This window comes from Panthera tigris, chromosome A1 (genome assembly GCF_018350195.1).
Source record: "Panthera tigris isolate Pti1 chromosome A1, P.tigris_Pti1_mat1.1, whole genome shotgun sequence".
In the NCBI taxonomy this organism is placed as follows: Eukaryota; Metazoa; Chordata; class Mammalia; order Carnivora; family Felidae; genus Panthera; species Panthera tigris.
In genome coordinates this window covers 99,824,145-99,846,248 of record NC_056660.1, presented here as the reverse complement: position 1 = coordinate 99,846,248, position 22,104 = coordinate 99,824,145, and the positions used below count along the sequence as shown (strand labels likewise).

Sequence of the window (22,104 nt, the reverse complement as noted above, 5' to 3'; positions counted from 1 at the left end):
CTTCCACTCTGCCTCTACTCCAAACACGCATAACACTCTCAAATGTTTTGAGATCTATTTCTTTGCAGGGGAGGAAAAAAAAAACCCCTCCATATAATTTGGATTAGGTTGTTAGTAATTTGTTGTCTTGTTCTTCCGGGCCCTAGGGTTAAGTTAAAACAGAGAGATGACTCATGGTCGGCTGCAATCATTGCATGTGATGGGCAAAGAAAGAGATGCCCGAGTTAAGCATAAACGTCCTCCCAACTTCTAACCCACCCTCTCAGAGGATCACACCCAGGTTATATGAAATTCAGTAACTTCCAGGGTTCTAGGACAGTAGAATGTGGGAAGAGATGAGGGGCAGCTAATAGACCAGGACGTGGACTGAGGAGATCGGTGGGCTCTCCGTTAGAAACAGAAATGAGCCTAGTACATTGCACGGTGAGACGAAGAGTTGCTTCTTTGCCATTGGACAGTCCATCAGGCCCAGTCAAATCACTTGGACTTCACTCATGGGCAGTTTTGCCAACTGGCTGACCCCTCATTTTTGTGGTCAATATAACCAAACTACTGTGAACTCTGGGTTCAGTGAATTTCAAAGAGCCATTCTCCTATCATAAGTTCATCTCTTCTCGTTTTTCCATTTTGTTATAAAGACTACCATTATTTACTTAATCACATATGAATATGCAGACAGACACTAGAATGAAATCCTTTTCCATTCCCTAGGGTTAAGTTCCACATTTCCATTCCCTAGGTGGCCCAAGGGGATGGGTAACCAAACAAGATATATTTAAAATTCATAATTTCTGGAATTCTTCTACTCAGTCTGTTTACAGATTTTTTTTTTTTCAGTTCCGCCTTGACACACAGACAAGTGTGTACCAACTGTCTACTTTTTATATTTGGGTGAGTACCTGGAGGTGGTAATGTGGCATAAGACAAGAATGAGGAGAGAAAACAAGCACACTGTGAACTTTAAGGCGAACTCACTCTCTTCCATTTTACTCCAAGTCAAATGATTTCTAGCTCTTGATTTCACTCTGGTTACCCTTTCTGAACTACTTGTTAAAAATGTGCCTCTTATTCACCTCTCAAGACCCACCTTGTGTTGACGGCATACTTCCCTCTTTCCTCGTTTTCCCCTACGCACCTCCAAATTCCCACCTTCTTTATTTGATTCCCTGTGGTGCTTCCCAGGGACGTGGCCCCAAAGCACATAAGCACATTCGTCTTTACCAAAGAACAAGTTTGATATGAGCTTCCTGAGCCCCAAACAAAAGAATTAATGCTCAGCCTGAGTTCTTTGACTATAGCATTAGTGTTCTGGCCTTGGTCATTCAACAGCACTGTTATATGGTTTGGGCTTCTTGCATAATTCTACTTTCCATTTATATGAATTATCCCAGAACTATAAATACAGTTAACAAACATGGTGTACATAGCTTTAGGGCAAATTCCACTTCTTGGTCAATGGGCCAAACAATATTTCTGTTTAAATGCTTGATATTGATCGGGTACCTGGCTGGCTCATTCAGTAGAGCAAGCGACTTTTGATTGCAGAGCAAGCGATTCTTGATTGAAGGGTTGTAAGTTTGAGCCCCAAGTTGTTTGTAGAGATTACTTAAAAATGAAATCTTAAGAAAAATAAATTCTTGACTTTGATAGCCTAGAATAGAAAAAGAGAATTAGTATCATTTCAACATTCTTCTGCATATGGTATATGCCATATGCAGAACTGTCTACGAAAAGAAAGTACCAAGGTCAAAGTGGAATCAGATATGGCTCTTAGCAAAACTAAAATGCTAAAGGTATTTTGATGTAGCTACCATTGTTGTTGTTGTTGTTGTTGTGATTGTCATTATTGTTATTATTTCAGTGTATAGAAGGAAGTGTGGTTTCTCCAATTTTGTGAATAATAGTTTTGTCATTGAACAGAGAGCACAATGTGTGGCTAGACTGTCTCCTATAGGGCTTGCACACACTTTACATTGTCCCCCATGTGGTAGCCATATGTTTGTTTTCACCTGGCTGAGTCTTAAGTCACAGAGAGTTTAGAGAAAGTGGAAGAGAGAGAAAACTAAGTAAACATCTCATTAGGATGGGTGACAAAGGGTAATGTGTCTTCTCCCCTAAAGTACTATGTGTGTGTTTTAAAGAAAATAAAAATAAATATTGAATACCAAAAATAAAGATTGCATACCACTACTGTTCTAGTTATTTATACTCTAGTTATTTATACTTGTACTGATAAGAATTTTTAAGTCTGTTAGAGCAAATTTGAAACAAATGATAACCCTCATTCAGCTATAAATTCTCCAAATGAGTGCATCAGTTGACATTCATTGAGTATTCATGAGTGTAAATCAGCATTATGATATATTACACTTCAGAGCATAAGTGTATTCAAGAAATATTTGTAAAACAAAAATGTAGACTGAATTTCAGTGAAGGGAAATCTATAAAAAGGGAAGATAGTCTGCAGACTCTAACTCACATAAAATACATCCAATGTTTTAAAGTCCAACTAAAGGAGTAATTTAATGAAATATTAATAATCATAATGCAACATTATAGTGAATGAATTGAAAGTTGCTGGAATTACTTAGACACACAAAAATCAGCAGTTTTAAAGCTAGGAAAAAACACTTCAGAGAGAATTTGGGTTAACCCTCGAGTCCTACAGATAACTAACAGCCAGGGAAAGTAAATCAGCTGTCCGAAGATACACAGCTTTTCTTATTTGAGCACCAGGATGGGAAACAAGAGTATTTTACTCAACATCCAGCATAAACTGTCTACCCTCCCATTAAGGGCTGCTCTGGTCTGCCAATCCGACGGTCACATCTCACAGAAAAGATCTTGCCTCAGCGATGTGTGGTCAACCACTGGCAGTTATGAGACTCTTTCCTGAGGAATAAGCTGTTCATGGGCAGATGAGAGATAATTACAAATTATACTCTCTCCCTTCCTGCTTCCCCCATCATTCGGCCTGTCCATCCAAATTATATACACCTGTTTCTTCTTTTTAATCCATCTTCTCTTAGGGGGGTTGGAGAAATTGAATAGTTTAAGCACTGCAGAAAGTCTATAAAATGTCTCTGACTTTCAGAAAGAGATGCGGCACTGTCCACCTGCCATCAGTGGGATTTCCACTTGCATTTTTGCCTTTATCATATAAGCAATAGACTTGCCAATCCACTGAGAAGCGTTCATCTGAAACTCTTTTGTAACCAAGGATGCTGTGCAGTCATGGGCAGAGCAAATCTAGCCTGACTGAAAAAGAACTAAACCCATCATGTTTGGTGCAGAGTCATGAGATCTGATTATCTGAGAGAACCAATCACAACCCCCTTCAGTGTCAGCCATGGTTCTTAAGTGGCAGATAACAGCAATTGACTCTGACCATGTCATAACAGCCACACACACACACACACACACACACACACACACACACTGGAAAAATTGTGTGTGTGATATTCTTCAGGAAAAGCTGAAGAATCAGTTCTTGGAAGGTACTGGCCTGAAACAGATCAAGGGCAGTCTGTGTAGCAAGAAGTCATAGAAACTTTCTCCAGTAGTGGGAAGGGTGAATTCCAACATTTTTGACCCTTGTGTCCCCCTGCTCATAATCCAATTGTAGGGAGATGGTTTGATGAGCCAAGCTCGGATCTCACTGCCATTGCTCGAAGTGGCAAAACTCTCATGAATTCTCAGTAAGTCCCACCATGCAGTTGAATAGGAGAGTTTTACCAAAGGAAAATACAGTTGCTCTTACCAGAAAATAAATAAATAAATAAACAAACACATAAATAAATAAATAAAGGAAGGAAGGAAGGAAGGAAGGATGGTAGGCATTCGAGTCAGCAGCTGTCCACCACATCATCAAAATGTGGTGATTAGGGGCACCTGGGTGGCTCAGTCGGGTGAGTGTTTGACTTCACTCAGGTCATGATCTCGTGGCTTGTGAGTTCGAGCCCTGCAACCGGCTCTGTGCTGACAGCTCAGAGCCTGGAGCCTGCTTCAGATTCTCACTCTCTCTCTCTCTCTCTCTCTCTCTCTCTCTCTGCTCCCCGCCCCCACCCCCTGACTCATGCTCTGTCTCTCTCTCTCAAAAATAAATAAACATTAAAATTTTTTTTTAAATGTGGTGGTTAAATACAGAGAGACAGAGACCAACAGTGACAGACGAATAATGAAGTATATGTAGACAACATCTCAATGATGAGACCAATAAAAAGGTTATTAAAGCCTGGTTTTGAGTCACAGCTTTAAATCAGGCTGGTTAAAGATTCTTTTTTTTTTTTTTTTCATTGAATGCTTCCAACACTACCTAAACCCTTCCTCCTATGTGAATAACTGCTCCATGAAACATCTCTTTCCAGTGGGCATTACTTACCTCCAACCCATCTTCCACCCATTCTTGCCTGGCCACTCCTACTCCCTTGTCCTTACCACAATCTGAACCCCAAGGCTGTTTCTTCAGCACCCTCTTTGTTTACACTGGAAGATCAAACAAACACCATAGGGTGTTTTATGGGACTTTTCAGCATTTAACACAGTGATTTAATTATAAATTCCAAAGTCTATCCTCCTAAATAGTCGTACAAGGAGAAAAGTCAGATAAAATGCTTCTTTGAAGCTGCCTTCTGAGTGCTATAGCTCGCCTTGCTGAAATATCCTGGGAGACACTGTCCAGAAGAAGGATGGTTCTTCACTCCCACTCACAGTACAAATCAGGCCGGCATTTTGAAAAAGAGACAGGTTTATTCATCCCTTCAGCGTTAGATGGCTTGGTTCCCTGCAAAATTTCACTTTTGGTTATTAAAATATTCACTGTAGGAAACAAATTTGTAACCCATTTCTCATATTACCTACACACAGAAAAACAAAATCTGATATCTCAGGGTTTATTTGCCGAGGGCGCTTCCCATAAAAGCGAGTGAGTATGCATTGGGAAATTTGTCTGGTTAACTCCTTATGGATAAACGTTAGTCACAATCGTCCCTCCCCGCCCCCTCTTCCCCGACTCTCTCGCCCCCAGCACCCTCCCCACCTCCCGACTTCCCGCCTCTCCAGGGCTGGTGACCTAATAGCATTTTTCTTCGTGCATATTTTGGCGTCGCCCCACGGCCTGGCTGCCTTCGTCTGTCTGAGTCTTTTGAAATTCCTGCATGTTCGCCCCAGATTAAGCCGAGTGTGTCTCAGGATGTGTGTTCCGTTTTGTTCTTTCCCCTTAACGCTGCCTGTGCAACGTGTCTGGGGGGAGGAGGACAGGACGGGGAGGGAGGGGCAGAGGCGAGGAGCTGTCCGCCTCGCACGTTTCCAATCGCATTACGTGAACAAATAGCGGAGGGGCTGCCGGGCCAGAACTGCTTGTGTAACTTTGCAAACGTGCCAGAAAGTTTAAAATCTCTCCTCCTTCCTTCACTCCAGACGCTGCCCGCTCGCCGGGGCCGCCGCGCCGCTCCCCGTCGCTTTCCAGAAAGAAGGACTGGGAAAAAGGAGCCGGGCGGGTGCCACGTCCCGGCAGCCGCCTGTACCGGACGAGGGTCTGCAGCCCACCGTTGGCGTCGCTCGCTGGGGACTGAGTTACCCGCGCTGCGCCCGCCTCCCCGGTTGGAGAGTTGTCCCTCTCTCTCACGTTTGGGCCCCGTTTTTCTGGTCTCCAAGCTACGTCCTCCCGGAGTGGGGACAACCGAGCAAAGGGAGCGATGCGCTTCGCCTGGACCGCGCTCGTGCTCGGGCCGCTGCAGCTCTGCGCGCTCTTGCGCTGCGCCCAGCCGGCCGCCGGCCAGCAACAGCCCCCTCGCCAGCCGCCGGCGGCCCCGGCCGCCTGGCGCCAGCGGATCCAATGGGAGAACAACGGGCAGGTGTTCAGCCTGCTGAGCCTGGGCTCGCAGTACCAGCCGCAGCGCCGAAGGGACCCGGGCGCCACCGCCCCGGGCGCTGCCAACGCCGCCGTCCCGCAGCCGCGCACGCCCATCCTGCTGCTTCGCAACCGCACGGCGGCAGCACGGGAGCGGACCCCGGGCTCGTCGGGGGCCGCCGGCCGACCCCGACCCGCCGCTCGCCACTGGTTCCAAGCCGGCTACTCGCCGTCCGGGGCCCGCGACGCTGGGGACTCGCGCGACGGCAATGGGACGGAGCCAGGAGAGCGCCCGGCGCTCAGTAACCTGAGGCCGCCTAGCCGCGTAGACGGCATGGTGGGCGACGACCCCTACAACCCCTACAAGTACACCGACGACAACCCTTATTACAACTACTACGACACGTACGAAAGGCCCCGGCCTGGGAGCAGGTACCGGCCCGGATACGGTACCGGCTACTTCCAGTACGGTAAGGACCCCCAAGTCGCCCGAAGCAGCCGGGCACCCCTTCCCCAATTCTGGCTCCCCGACGTGGCTGCCTGGGCGCGGCAGGCCTGAGTCCCGCAGATCCGATCCCTCCCCCTGCGCCTGCAGAGGCAGCCCTGGAATCTGGTGCAAACCGCACTCCCAGCCCCTCCTGCTTTCTTTCCACTTTGCTTTGCAGCCCAGGGCGTCCCGTTCTCCTGCTACCCGCAGCCCGGTTGGGAGAAGGGTGAAGGGTAAGGGGCATGGAGGGACCCAAAGCCGGGGAGTGGGGGTGGGGGGCTGGGTTGTCTCACTGCTACCTCTCCCCCTGCCCCCCCCCCCCATCGCCTGGTGACGTTTAGGTCTCCCGGACCTGGTGCCAGACCCATACTACATCCAGGCTTCCACGTACGTGCAGAAGATGTCCATGTACAACCTGAGATGCGCAGCGGAGGAAAACTGCTTGGCCAGGTACCGACAAGGATCTCCTTGGCCTGGCTACATGCACCCGTCTTGGTTCAGGCGCTGCTCAAGTGCCTGGTTCCCACAGCTCTTGTTCCATGCAGACAAGAGTTGGGCAAATGGGGCAAGTGGAATGCGGAATGTGGTCTGCTGGGCATGCTGACCTGGATGGAGAGTGTTTAACATTTTGAAGATGTCTGTGGGTTCTTCTGTCTTTCAAACTCTGCCACAAATCAGGGAGGTGGAGCAAACCCTTACGGTGGAGAGTTGGGATCTCATGTTCTTTTTCCAAGATCCTCATACTTTGGAGCTAAAGAACTGTACAATAACGTGGAAAAAAATATTGTAATGGAAGAGCTTGTTAATATCCCCTTAAAAAACGGAGGGCTAACTTGCTAGTGTGGCAGCCCTCAGAGCAAAGCTTCGGTTTTCTTCTTTTGTTTAAGGCCACAGTTTAGCTTCATTGTTTTGGTATTACTTCAGCCAGAATAAGCCCGAGCAAGAGCTTTGTTTTTGAATCCGTCCTAAAATAAAATCATAGCAATTCGGGGAATGGAATCCTCTGACTTTGCCGCTGGGAAACCAGCAGAGGGAGCAAACGATGTTTTGATAGGTCTCATAAAAAAACTGTTCAAGTGCAAAGTGAAAATATTCAGTAGTATTTGAATATATATCCACACAACATATATTAGAAGGAGCAAAGTAATGTTGATCTGTTCAGCTGGATCTTTCTCCCACTTTGACCCTCTGTAACTGTCAGGCGGAAGGAAGAGAAGAAAGCCAAAGTTACCATTTTCATTCCTGAGTCTCGCATCACTTACTCCGCTGCTCTCCCTATGATATTATTACAGTCATGCCATTGTTTTGCAGATAGCAAAGTTACAAAATTATTTATCTAATCTGGGTGTATGCTTTTAGAATTATTTCCTCACTTTAAGAAGAAACAATGTTAAATTCAAAGTTCTTTAAAAAAATTTTTTTTAAGTTTATTTATTTTGAGAAAGAGAACAAGCAGGGGAGGGGTAGAGAGAGAGGGAGAGAGAAAATCCCAAGCAGGCTCGGTGGGGTCAGCATAGAGACCAATGTGGGGCTTGAACTTAAGAACCATGAGATCACCAGCTGAGCAGAAACCAAAAGTCGGGACGCTTAACCTACTTAGCCACCCAGGTACCCCAAAATTCAAAGTTCTTAATAAGGGCATACTTTTTTCTTTTTTTTTTCTTTCTTTTTTTTTTTAATTTGCAATCATTTCTACTGATTCATGTGGTTCAACAAGAACTGATTACAAATACAGAATTTACTGATCGCGCATACACATTTAATGCTGATTTTGTTACTTTTTTTTTCACTTTTTAACTGCAGATGTCCCTAGTTGTCATGCATTTACTCATTCCACAAACATTCACAACTGAGATCGGGCCACTTGCCAGGCACCATTCTGGGACCCGGGGATTCAGCAGTAAACAAAATAAGCAAAATGCACTGGGCTTTTGCAACTGATAGTCTAGTGGGGGGTGGGAGGCAGTCGCCATTATAAACTGGAAAGGTTTTGCTTGTACTTTGTCTTGAGTTAATATCCTGTGGAAATTAAAGTGCTTCCTTTTTCAAAATCACAGCTCAGCATACCGGGCAGATGTCAGAGATTATGATCACAGGGTGTTGCTGCGATTCCCCCAAAGAGTGAAAAACCAAGGGACGTCAGATTTCTTACCAAGCCGACCAAGATACTCCTGGGAGTGGCACAGCTGTCACCAGTAAGTGGATGGGCCTCCTGTCACCAGTAAGTGGGCGGGCCTCCTGTCACCAGTAAGTGGACGGGCCTCCTGGGTACTTGTGAGTTGTTTTCTCCTTTTTCAGGTGGTCCTGGAGGTGAAAAATGCCAAGGTTTAGTTTTTATAGAAGAGGGAGAACACTGCTGTTGGGTATTTCACATTTAGAATTTTCTCTGTGTAATGTGACATCATCAAGGGAATCTGTATTTAAGAAAATACATTAGCTACAAGATCCTTTTATCTTTTAAAATGGAAACTCTAAGTCCAGCTGATTAAAACTGCTATAGGGTACAACAGTGGGCTTCATGAGAATTTTATTCCAACATACTACAGGTAAGATTTCTAAAAACAACAACAACAACAAAAAACTTGTTAACAACAGCCAAGATCATCTACAGTAAGATAACATTTCAGAAAGACCGCAAGTTGTTAGTAGAAGGATTTATATGCCAATTGCAAAGAAAGAGATGATATACTCCATGAGGTGACAAGGACTGACCTCTGTTTTACAAGGCCTGTATCAAACCCAGGGTAAATGCCTGTTCTGTCCTGAATTTAAAGATCCTTACATTAGGCAATTCTATAATTCGCCTTGGTAACTTGCCCAGGTATTTAATGACAGGAAATTCTGAAGGATGCCCCTTAAACCTTCTGCAATTTGAACGTTTTTTTTTCTCTCGTTCTTTCCTTCTGTGAGAAGATAAACAGCTCAGCACCTTTCCTTTAACAAGATGAGAAAAACAGATATGAACACCCAATTTTCTGATCAAGTAGAATTATTTTATTTATAAATAAAAGTTTACACTAGTTAAATAACAGTGGTAGGGAAAACACACCATTATTTCTCCTTTGTATTTGAGTAAAGGTTTTAAATATGTGAGAACTCACTTTTTTGAAAACTCACAGAAACCTCCCAAGAGTGCTCTTCTTTTATTTGGAATGAAACATGAGTACTGGCAGCCAAAAGAAATATACTAGAGAGCATATGGCAAGGTCTACTTAAACACAGATAGTTTAATGTCTATTTCTATTAAATATTCAAAGATGAAACAGGGTATAATAGGAAAGCAAAATGCTCAAAATAAGTCTGTTTTTCCTAAAAGCAAAGTTAGATCGCTGTCCCTGGGGTGGGGAGGGAAAGCTAGCATGAATCTGGCTTTAAGATAAACTTGATCTTGGGGTACCTGGGTGGCTCAGTCAGTTAAGTGTTGGACTTCAGCTCAGGTCATGATCTCATGGTTCATGGGTTCGAGCCCCACGTCAGGCTCTGTGCTGACAGCTCAGAGCCTGGAGCCTGCTCCAGATTCTGTCTCTGTCTCTCTCTGCCCCCCCACCCACTCGCACTCTGTCTCTCTCTCTCGAAAATAAACATTAAAAAAAGGTAAACTTTATTTCAATTTCTGTAAGTTTCTTTTTTTAAGTTTATTTACTGTGAGAGAGAGAGAGAGAGAGAGAGAGAGAGAGAGAATCCCAAGCAGGCTCTGCACTGTCAGTGCAGATCCCGACATGGGCTCACAAAATGTGAGATCAGAGTCGGATGCTCAACCCACTAAGCCACCCAGGCACCTCAAACTTGATCTCAATTTTAATGCGAAAACAAGTGTGGGAGGCAGTGGGGAATTCATCTAAAATCCTCATGGCTTTCTCTGTATGTTCTGTCTCTGTGTTGTGTGGGACATCAGACATTACCACAGCATGGATGAATTCAGCCACTATGACCTACTCGATGCCAGTACCCAGAGGAGGGTGGCTGAAGGCCACAAAGCGAGTTTCTGTCTTGAGGACACCTCCTGTGACTATGGCTACCACAGGCGATTTGCATGTACTGCCCACACACAGGTAGGTTGGCTGCCTGAAATCGGGAACCCACAGGGGGTCATCTGGTCAGGATGGAAAATAATTGGGAAAAGGAAACTGGTGGCTTGGTGATCTGAATTATTCTTAAAGCATTTCCTCATCACAGAAGGTCAATGTGCATGATCGCTATGCTCCACGATGAAAAGTAGTGGTTTAGCCTCTGAAAAAATCCGAATGGTTTCCAGTATCTGCACTCATTCTGTATTCTGTAACTGGCTTGGTAAGTAACTGTGGAAAAGACACCTCTGTGTTCTCCCCTTCAAAACCATTCCTCCCTCCACCTATTAAGTTAGCAACAGAATGGTGATTGGGGCTCGCCAACAAAGAGAAACCTGTTTCTTGAAAAGCTCCTCAAAATCAGTCTCTTTTAAGCATGAAAATAAGAATAGAAGGACACAGTTTCTTTCTCCACGCATATATATTTAAACTACAGTATAATTGATGTCAGATGTCCCTTGGATGGATTTTTAAAAATAGTGCTGACCTCAGCAGTGTGTATGCCTTATAACGGGAAAATGTGTGTCAGTTAAAAGCCAGGCCAGTATTTCCATAAGAAGCCCTCATTTGTAAAAGGACATTATAATTTTACTCTAGCCGGAATCTTGGCAAGGAGTAGTGAATGTACATCAGGCAGGGCACAAAGGGATGAGCAGCTGGTATCTTGGGGAGTAAATTCTAGGGCTGTGGCAGGAAGCTTTTTGGTGACCTAAATGTCACCACTGCTTCTTTCTCTGAGCTTAAAACACCATAGCAATTGGAGGAGGCAAAAGGTTCAATTCTACATGCCCTGGAGGCAGCACTTATTGTTCAAATAGAAGATGTAACCTACCCACACATTACACATATGTGGGCAGAGAGGTTCCCTTTTCATTCGGCAATCTCCGGCCCCACAGTAGCCGCCTGCCTATGCACGGCACCTGGAGTTTATTCCCTCCATGTAGGAAAAGAGGCGCTCTGGAAAGCTCTCTGTCGACATATTTGAATTTAGGTCTGTAGGTATTTATAAGACTTCTAGTCTTCCAACTCCTTGGGGTGACCCCATTTCATTATTTATGGTAGCTTTCTCATCAGTTACTTTCCATGTTGTATGTCCTGTTTAAACACGGTTCACCAGGTCTTGTATTACAAGTGATTTTTGTATTCGTGTTTTTCACTAGACCGATGTTTCTTCAACACAGACTTTATTTAAAGGGAAAAAAAAATTCTGACAAAGCCCCAATGATAACTTAGACTAGTTGTATTTTAATGTAGTTTAAATGTACCCAAACATAAAAATAGATATAACTTCCTTTTATCTATACTTTCATCTAACTTGTAAGTTCTTAGATAATAAATTTACATGTTCAACACACATGAAACTAGAAACAGTTAAATTAACTTCATTAATTTAATGTAACCAATGGTTCTCTTTTGCTAAAACCAAACAGCGAATTTAGACAATGTTGGCTAAGGTTCTACATTTCATTTGTGTTTACAGTTTGACTTTGAATATGTGAAATGCCTGTTTGTTTGTTTTTTTTAATGGCCTTAAAAATTCCTGTTCTTGGTGTGGTAGTTCAAATAATCAAAGTTAATCACTTAAATTCTGCCAGCTGATGTACCAGTTTCAGAGCTCTTAAAGCTCTTTTGGTAACAAGGTGATCTTAAGCACCAAAGAAATTTTGGGTGCTGAAATTCAGTGGCAACAAGGAGTTAAAATGATTCCAACATATGCTTTAAAATTTAGTATTCGGATGAAAATATAACAGTTAAATTTCCTCAAGAAGGGGCTAATCGCATCAAGAATATACCTATGGACTCCAATTTGAACAGATTTCCCTAGACTATAACATTCTGGAGAGCAAGGACTGTACCTTATTGGAATTCTCCTCCTCCAGGCCGTTAGAAGGCACTCATTTCCTCATTGAAGTGAATATCTTAGCAACTCGAGTGATGTGGTATTCATTCACTGAGGCATACATTCATCCCTTTAATTTAATAAAATATTTCAGTGACAATGTGAGAGGGAGGGAGAGAGAGAGACAGAGAGAGAGAGAGAGAATGAATAATATGCTGGTTAAGAATAGGGATCCTGGACTCCTGAATGCCTAAACTCAAAACCATCTCAGCCACTTACCAGCTATATATCCTTGAGTGACTTAATTGACCTTACAGTGCCTCATGTTCCTCATCTGTAAAATGGGGATAATAACAGCTCCTGTACTCCTGTAGTTGTGAACATTGAATTTATAGATGTAACATGTTTAAGATTGGTCCTGGCACATGATACATACTTCATAAATGTTAGCTACTCAAAAATGCAACATAGACACCACCCTAAAGGAGCTTCTAATCTCTAGTGAGATAAATTGTTATACAGTACAATTATAATGTAGAGCATGAGAGCACAAACACTATAAAATCCAGGCATTCAGAGTGAAGGAGGATAATTCAAAGAGAGACTGGAAAGGCTAGTTGAGCTGAGGTTGTGTGAGTTAAGGGGATTATTACATGGCCTTTATCCCTGAACTGGTGATATTCTAGAATTTTGGTGGAGGCCTGTCCTGTTACTTAGAGTGTATTTATCACTGGTAACTGATGACACGTGCAAGAAGCTAGATGTACTACTACTTATATTAGTCCTGTGTTTTTTTAGCTGGAGGTTCTATAAGGCTGGGTAATATATACTTCTCAAAGGAAATGTGATAGAAGTGTAGCTTTATGTCAAACTCTTAAGTAAGTACGCACTTAAAATTTAATTTGCAACTACTAAGCACATTCTTTAACATGTTCTAACCTTATACCATCTTTTTAAATAATCTTTAAATTTTCTTTCTTCTAGGGGTTGAGTCCTGGCTGCTATGATACCTATAATGCAGACATAGACTGCCAATGGATTGATATTACAGATGTAAAGCCTGGAAACTACATTCTAAAGGTAGAGAGACCTTTGAAAATAGAAACCTGCAATTTATTTTGATTGCAACTCAATGGACCTCCCCTTCTGAATCCAATGTTAAATAATCACAACCCTGCAAGCAATTATATATCTCATAGGACTATTTCTTTAAAGTTTTTTTTTTTTTTTTTGAAGTTTATTTGAGAGAGAGACAGATATTCTGGTAGGGGCAGAGAGAGACAGAGGGAGACAGAGGGAGAGAGGAGGAGGGGGGGAGGGGGAGGGGGAGAGGGAGAGGGAGAGGGAGAGAGAGAGAGAGAGAGAGAGAGAGAGAGAGAGAGAGTGTGAGAGTGAGAGGGTCCCAAGCAGGCTCCACACTATCAGCACAGAGCCTGATGTGGGACTCAAACTCACAAACTGTGAGACCATGACCTAAGTGGAAATCAAGAGTTGGACGATTAATCAACTGAGCCACCCAGGCACCCCAAAATATTTTTTTTAAATGTTTATTTTTGAGAGAGAGCAAGAGAGAAAGAGAGAGAGAGAGGGAGTGAAAGCGAGTGAGCAGGGGAGTGGGAGACAGAATCCAAAGCAGCCTCCAGCCTCTGAGCTGTCAGCACAGAACCCAACATGGGGCTGGAACCCTGAGCCCCAAAGTCTGACCCTTAACCAACTGAGCCACCTACGCATACGGAAATATTTCTAAACCAACATACGTATATGAAAAAGTTATTTTAAGAACTTCAGTGAAAAATATATGGCCGTCTTCTGTAACTTCTCCAGAGTTTGACCACTTGCCTCACTTTTTAACCCCCCGCCCTGCTTGATGAAGTTGATGCATTTCCTTGTTGTAGCCTTGTGGAAATAGGAAGCTATTAACCAGCAAACACTGCTGATGAAATCTGAAACACGGATGATATTTACATTGCCTAGGTCAGCGTGAACCCCAGCTACCTGGTGCCGGAATCAGACTATTCTAACAATGTCGTGCGCTGTGAAATCCGCTACACGGGACACCATGCGTATGCCTCGGGCTGCACAATTTCACCGTGAGTCCTAACTGCCTAGCTTAGTTGATTCTGTTCTCAAAGCGTTTTAGCGCACTGACAGGCGTTATACATGTGTCTCTTTCTACTACTACTGCAGCTTGCCTGGAAAGCAGTCTGTGCTATCCCGTGATTAGAGCTGATCTTCCTTTAATGATGGTGGAGAAGGGGGAGGGCAGATGTCCTCTGGTTTTTATCATCCTAAAGCTGAGTTTGCAGGACAGGATATACACACAGAACAGACTGTTTACCCGCAAAGCCCCTGGGGCGGATGAATATGTAAAACAGGCCATATGCAGTGTGGGTGACCTTGGGGGATCCCAAACAGTTGGATTTCCTCAATCTTCACCAGAGTCCATGAAGCAGCCCTGAAGAAATTCCTAGAGTTCTTTAAAGTACATTTTGGAAATCACTGCCTTAAAGTACTCCACCGAAGAGGTCAGACCGCCTGTTCTGTACAAAACCAAGATTTTACAAATTTGAGTTCTAAAACCACAATTACTAGAGAAATATCCTAGGAAGGGAGGCGTGTGTGGAAGTTCCTGCACACTTTTCCTAGCCCCGAAACTCTTCTTTGAATGCAAGCTCAGAGGGACTCCCAGCACATAAATATTAACAGGGGTGGTGCTGTGATGAAAGTAACTGAAGGAAGGTTAGGGAGTTTGGCCTGCTGGTCTCTGCCCTGCGCGATCCCTTAAGCCCTGCCTGCTCTGGCGGTACTGGCTTAAGGACCCGAACCATCACCTGTGTGACCTGGGAGTGCTACATTCCCAATCATACAAACACTGTTGGAATGATACTGAAAGTGTCCAGGTGGGAGAGGCACCAGTGCCACTGGGCCACGGTAGAAACATGTCACAGAGCTGCACTGCAAACTCACACTTAATACCCCTTTCTCCTTGATACACAGCCCAGGACAGTGGTTGGTTGGCCCCACGTAAGTCTGTGGTTTGTGGGATTTCCCAGACCTACCCAAACCCAGTTGTGCAGGCTTTCCCCCACACCTGGGCTCCTGGCCAGAGGAGGTGCGGGGTTCAGAGCAGCCCACTTTCCATGCTCTGGGCCGTGGGCTGTGGCTCAGGCTGTATTCACCTGAGAGGGAGCCCTTTCCTTATTCTGTAAGGGAGCCGAGCCTGTGCTTCACAAACAGCACCACGGCTTTACAGATACATGCAGCCTAGGACGGCACAAGGACGACACCGAGAAAAGATAATCAAATGTATTCTTGGGAACATGCCCACAGTGCAGAAAACCTGGCTGGGCGTATGGCCCATATTGTATGGAGTTCATCAAAGGATAACTGAAAATCCTTAGCACACCAGTGTAATTAAAAGGAAAAAAAATATGCTTATTTTTGAGAGAGAGACAGAGCACCGGGGTAGGGGCAGAGAGAGAGGGAGACACAGAATCTGAAGCAGGCTCCAGGTCTGAGATGTCAGCAGAGCCCAATGCAGTGCTTGAACTCACTCATGAACCGTGTGATTATGACCTGAGCCAAAGTCGGACTCTTAACCAACTGAGCCACCCAGGTGCCCCCACATCAGTGTAATTTAAGCTAAACTAAAATAGCGTAAAATGCATACATTAATTAATTTCTCTCAATTTTTATGATTCCTTATTCACTCATTCTCTATTTGTTGGCATTCTTGCTTTTGCACTGTGGATTCACTGAGGTCCTAAACTAGCTATTAAAGACTAATGCAAAGATAAATACAGTTTCTAACCCTTTACTGTGTGCCCTTGGAACTGTATGACAGGAATTCTCAATTACTTTACATGTGAATCTGCTGTGTAATGTCTATCTCCTATCTGTCCCGTCATGGCTGGGACGCAGTCTCTTGTCCATCACTGTATATACCCAGGTACAAACCTGCCACCAAGTAGCCTCTCATTCAATGCTTGGATAGTAGAGAAATGACCCTCTCTTTCAGGGAATTTAGGATGTGGAATTGAGAGGCTCAGAGAAAGACACATAGAACTGTAGGAGAGCTACACTCTGAAAATTCCACAAGGGGTAAAATAAAATGCAGGGAAACAGAAGGATCTCTGCTACAAGCCAGGTGACTTTGCAGGTACAAAGGCTGACCTTGTGCTAAGAATGGGTCTGGAGATGTGACTGTTGTAGCACAGAGTGTGTCTTGATTTTCATCAGTAGAATCTATTGAATTGGTTATCGCCAGGTGTTTGAAACAAATAAAAAACCTTTATATTGCTCCAGCACAGAGTTGTTTTATTTTTCCTTCTTTCTTTCTTTCTTTTTTTAAACCAGTTGTTATTGACTGTAACTAAAGTGCAAGACTGGTTGAGGTAACATTTTAATAAGTAGTATTGATCAGATAGATGGAAATATGAGAAGGTGAAATGATCTACAGTGATATGTAATCAGATAACAAGATGGTACTTCTCGAGGGTGGATAATAATGGGAGATGTGCAGAGACCTTGACTCGAGAGAGGAAGCCTTGCCTTCAGATGAATGATGCCTGCCTCCTTTGTTAGGACTTTTGCTTCTGGTCTCCCTTGCTAGGGATAAGCATTCACAGGAAGGAGCCATCTTCTCTAGCTGAGATTCAGGACTGGCTTTAGGAAAGAATTTGAACTAGGCCTTGAAGGTTGAAGAGGACTGAGCTGCAGGGGGCAGTTGGGGAAGGGCATGCCAAGAGGAGTTAATATCACTGGTCCCCCCCATGGCAGGAAGAAACTGTAGGGACAGATTTGGAAAACCAAGTCTTCTTGTGTGGCTAAGGCATGTGTTTCATGGGGTTAAGAACTGGGCTAAAAGGATGCTAAATTGGGACCAGATCAAAGGGATCACTGAAGAGGAAGCCAGAAAGTTTGAACTTCATTCTGAAGGCCATGGGGAGTCTTTGAAGTTCCTTGATCAAGGAGTGTAACTTGCCTAAAGCCATGGGGTCAGTCTGGTGGCTTGTAAGTGGCACTGCACCTGATTCCCTTGGTAATGTTATAGTACTTTTTTAACTTTTAAAAAAATAATTTTAAAAAAATGTTTATTTTGAGAGAGAGAGAGAGTGAGTGAGACTGGGAGAGAGAGTTCATGCATGCATGCACATTCACAAGCAGGGAGGGGCAGAGAGAATCCCAAGCACAGAGTCTGATGTGGGCTAAATCTCATGAACCATGAGATCATGACCTGAATGAAAATCAAGAGTCAGACACTTAACTGACTGAGCCACCACCCAGGAATCCCTACCGTTTTTAACTCTTTAAAGACATATCATCTCTCGGTTCACAGATTGTTTTTCATGCTAATCAAACACTGGAGAGTATTCCATTGGTGTGTAAAAACTACCCAGTAAGACAGGGTATGCCTTTGATATAGCCTCTCTCCCTCATTGTCCTCACTGTAAACAAAATGTATGGACCCAGTGACTGTGGCCCAGTTCAGTTTTATGATACTGTGATTAAGTTCTCCACTCACAAAACTTAGTATCTGGAAATTGACGGTCTGTGACTTAAGACTGCTTATTTTCTTTATGTGGGGATCTGTGATCATAGTATAAATACTGTATTTCATTGATTGGCTTTGACCCTGTATCTGCCTATGAATGCATCATTCTACATCCAAAACTGTGCTGAGAGAGGAGTAACGTGGGACAGTGCAGAGGCCAAGACCCTGCGTCTAGGTGGACATACTGTACTTGCTCCCTGGAGTGAACTCATCTGGGCAGGGCTTCTGGTCCCATAAGGCCTGCTTTACTCTCCGTTCTTTTAGAGGCTGTTTCTTTTACCTCTACACATCAAGTCTGTAGATACCAGACATACACTTTCTATTAACAAAGCTACTAACAAAGTCACCTCCTTCAAATCAGTATTAAAAGAGTGTATTCATGGGTAACTTCATACGGTGACTGTTGCTTAGGTGGAGAGAAACTGCTACAGATTTTTTTTTTTTTAAGGGTCAACTTTAAACGTGTCTACTGTACTCATTCATAATATTATCAAGTTAATAACTTATCTTATTTTGTTTTCTTAATCTAGGTATTAGAAAGCAAGCCAAAACTCCCAATGGATAAATCAGTGCCTGGTGTTCTCAAGTGGGAAAAAATAGATTAACTTCAGTAGGACTTATATATTTTCAAAAACAGAACAGAAAACAACAAAAGAATTTTTTTTTGGACTCTTTTACACCCAAGCACATAACTGGATTTTGGACATTTAAATTGGCATTATTTGGGACATTTTTAATATTATTATTTGTATTACCTTGCGAATGAACACAGTGTTTCCATTCTGTAGATGTACACGTGGCCCTTTCAAGGAAATCCAAATTTCTTAGGCTCCTTCAGAAATTACAGTGTAAAAGTGAAAATAACATTTCAGTGAATGAGCCAAAATTACTATGAACTGAGAATTTTCTTAAGTGCTGAAACTTCAGTAAACCATAGCAATAACTGGCTTGTATATGTCTTAGCATAGATCCGTTTAGAAAGGAGGTTCCTACTGTGCGAATAGATACGGACACATCTGGTGCTGAGGAAGGACCAAACATATTACCATTGGTGTCAAGAAATATTATTATATAGCAGATAAATGGCAACATATGTATTCAGATAGTTACATCCCTATATAAAATTTATGTTTACATTTTAAAATTAGTAAACTCCTGTCTTTCTGTTTAAGTGTACCATTTCATTCTGACTTAAGTCAGCTTTGTTTTGGAACAAATTAAGTAACTGAGCTGCCCAACTCCTGTCTGACATTCACTGTTGCTGCCTCAATTCTTTAATTTTCCTATGGGCAGAGACCTTTTAAGTGGCATTCTTAGAATCACCATTCTGGGGACTGGTATACGGAGGACGACTGTGTGAATGGGAAGTCATTCTGATGATAGATGTGATACATTCAGAGATACTATGTATGTATTTAAGTATATGGACCTATTAGCTAAAAATATTTTCCTTGTTGACATAAAAATCATACAAACAAGTCCCCAAAACCACAACTGTCTCTCAAATACTTTAAAAAAAATTGATGAAAAACATCTTAGGATTTTCAACTTTTCTACATTTTTTTAATGTAGAAAATGAAGAATGCTTTAAAATGAAGAATGCTAAAAAAAATTTTTTTTAATTATCCAGAATAGAAAACATCATATCTGGATATAGGAACATTATCAGGTCATCCAGGAATCAATCATACATTTTTTTTTTCTTGTGTGTCTGAAGTGTAAACCAAATTAGCAAAGCATGTAACACTACATACTTGAGGGGTTGGTGAATAAGGGAAAGAGAATACTTTCTATACAACGAAGGGCTGTGCTGCACCATGAGACAGCTGTGATTTTATTTTCAAACTGTGAAACCATGTGCCACAACAAAATTTGGAAGATTCCTTTTTTTCCCCCCTAGATCCAAAAGGTGCAGAGAGAAATCAAATGACACTTTTAAGTTAGTGGTGCTCAGGCAGAAGTCTTCCTACGTGAACCAGTATTAAAATCTCAAGCAAGGGATTTCCAGTGCCAGGACATGTTTGGTAGAATTTAAAAGTGAGGTGGCATCCCTCACTGTTATGTCACGTATATCACACGTCATAGACTCGTAAAGTCAACACCAACTACTAAGAATCGTTCCCTACTCACTAGTGCCTAGCGTGGCAAGAGGGGCTAGAGATGGACCATCGTCCAGGCGCCGATGTGATCCTCCTCTACCAGGGCACACGCTTACCAACAGAGAATGCGGCTTGATAGAGACCCAGAACTTTTACTGAGCTAGTATCTGAGCTACGGAATAGCTTCTTTGATGTACCTCTTTGCCTTATGTTGCGTTTTTTAGTTTTAAGACTGTAGAGTGATCCTTTCAAATTATTATCTTTTCTAATAGAGATATTTTAATATACTTGCTTAAAAAAAAAAACACAACAAAACTACTGTCAGTATTAATACTGAGCCAGACTGGCATCTACAGATTAAGGCCATTGAGATTCTTATCCTTGTAAAAATTATAGCATGGCCTTTGAACACATATGAGAAGACATTTACTATCATTCATGGAGCTTTCCATCTGTCTGTCCATCCATCATCATTCAAGGGCCTAATTACATGCCAGGTGCTTACATGCTAGGCCTTGGGATATTAAAAAACAACAACTGTCCCCTAACCTCAAGAAGTATTAAAAATGTCATTATCTCCCTTTAGGTCCACTTTATTTCATTTTTAACAACTATAAGTACATGTCTGAAATTTTTCTTTTTTTAGCACTATTATTTTTCATGACCATATTTTATTTTAAAAAAATAAGTTAAAATAAATAGCTATATGCATGTATGTGTTACTAATAATTAAAACTATGTTTTCAATCCTTGAAATGTCTGCCTCTTAAATATAAAGCCTACTATTTGGTTGATTTTGAGAAAAAAAAAGTTTCAATTAGGAGGCTAAACTTTCTTGCTTATTCCTTATGTAAATATTCCTTCCTCCCATTACCCTTAAACACTCCCGAATAACTCATAAGTATTGATTTAACACTCAATATTTTTGAACCTCAAGGGATCTTGTGTCTGAATAACCACAAAAATTCACATATAGTGATTAGCTGGTAAAGTTATTCATTAATAAAATTTAAACAAAAAACATAATCCAGCCTTACCAAACTCCAAATAAAATATTTTTTAAAAAGGAGATAGAAATAATCCCAAGAATGTGGAGTGCTGGAAAGAGATTGGCTTTTAAACTAATAAAGACTCTGAAAAAAAGGACTAAATAAGAAAATAACTTATTGACTCCTTCCATATGCCATGTTAGTAGCCTCATAATTATTTAGACTGCAGTCTGCATTAAAAGATGTCTTGACCTTTGAGGCTAGGATTCAGTCTCCCAACAGTACTATAACATACGAATCCACAAGTATCCACAAGAATCCATTGCCTGTTTCCAGGAAATCTTTGTATTTTTACATAGTAATTTTATCCACAATTTCTATCATCTAATTATTCACTATGTTTTGTTTGTAATAATGAACAATTTTTTTCTCTGTGAAATCTCATAGGATAATCACACTTACAAACATTCGTAACATTCAGATTCTGAAGGAAATGCAGTCCACTAAAATGATCATGGCACTGAGAATTCATCTTTAGCAAACTGTGTGAAAATATAATTTAAAAATACCTTGTTTTGGTATTAACTATATAGTAACTGATAAGTAAAAATTGCCCTTTTTCTGGATTTTTATGTTCAGAATTCATATTCACAATCAGCATATTCAATCAACAGCTCTATCTCATTCCCAACTACCCAAAGGCCTGGGCCACTTTTGAACACTTAAAGCATTTCATTTATCCTTCAAACCAGAATGGTGCTGAAATATTTCAACTTGAATGTAAAATGTATTAAGTCTTAGCTCACAAGATAGAAACATTTAATTAATATATACCTGCTTGCTATGAACTAAATGACATGTGATTTGGTATTGTAATGTTTTTGATGAAGTTTTAGTTTCTTCCAAATTTTTCAGGAATCCTATTTGTAAAACATCTGTAACTTTTTTAAAGAGCTTTTATTTTAAATGCCCAGACACTGGCTTTATATTCTTCTTTACATTCTCACATTCTTTTATTATATGCCTATACTATGATTGCAAGATTATGTAAAAATGCCTTGAATAAATGATTTCAAGTGTCTATAGTGGTCATTTGTTGTTAAATACAAATAAATGATATGATTTTCATTTTAGGTTAAAATCTTAAAACCATGACTATGGCTGGTGGTTTTGCTTAGTTGCCTTTTGTATTAACAAATTGTTTAACGAGCTCACAT

The 22,104-nt window shown here is 41.9% G+C and overlaps 1 protein-coding gene across 2 annotated transcripts; it reads left to right on the top strand.

Moving 5' to 3' along the window:
* Positions 1-5,602: 5,602 nt before the first annotated feature.
* LOX (lysyl oxidase) lies at positions 5,603-20,519 on the top strand. Of its 2 annotated transcripts, XM_042982702.1 has the most exons (7): positions 5,603-6,321; positions 6,680-6,788; positions 8,396-8,533; positions 10,234-10,390; positions 13,230-13,325; positions 14,220-14,335; positions 18,330-20,519. In XM_042982702.1, exons 1-7 carry the CDS (start codon positions 5,697-5,699, stop codon positions 18,334-18,336), a joined length of 1,248 nt encoding a protein of 415 aa, XP_042838636.1. In that variant the 5' UTR covers positions 5,603-5,696; the 3' UTR covers positions 18,337-20,519. The 2 variants fall into 2 exon arrangements, with proteins under 2 accessions (XP_042838636.1, XP_042838642.1); XM_042982708.1 differs by lacking the exon at positions 18,330-20,519 and having other exon boundaries at positions 14,220-14,339.
* Positions 20,520-22,104: the final 1,585 nt, after the last annotated feature.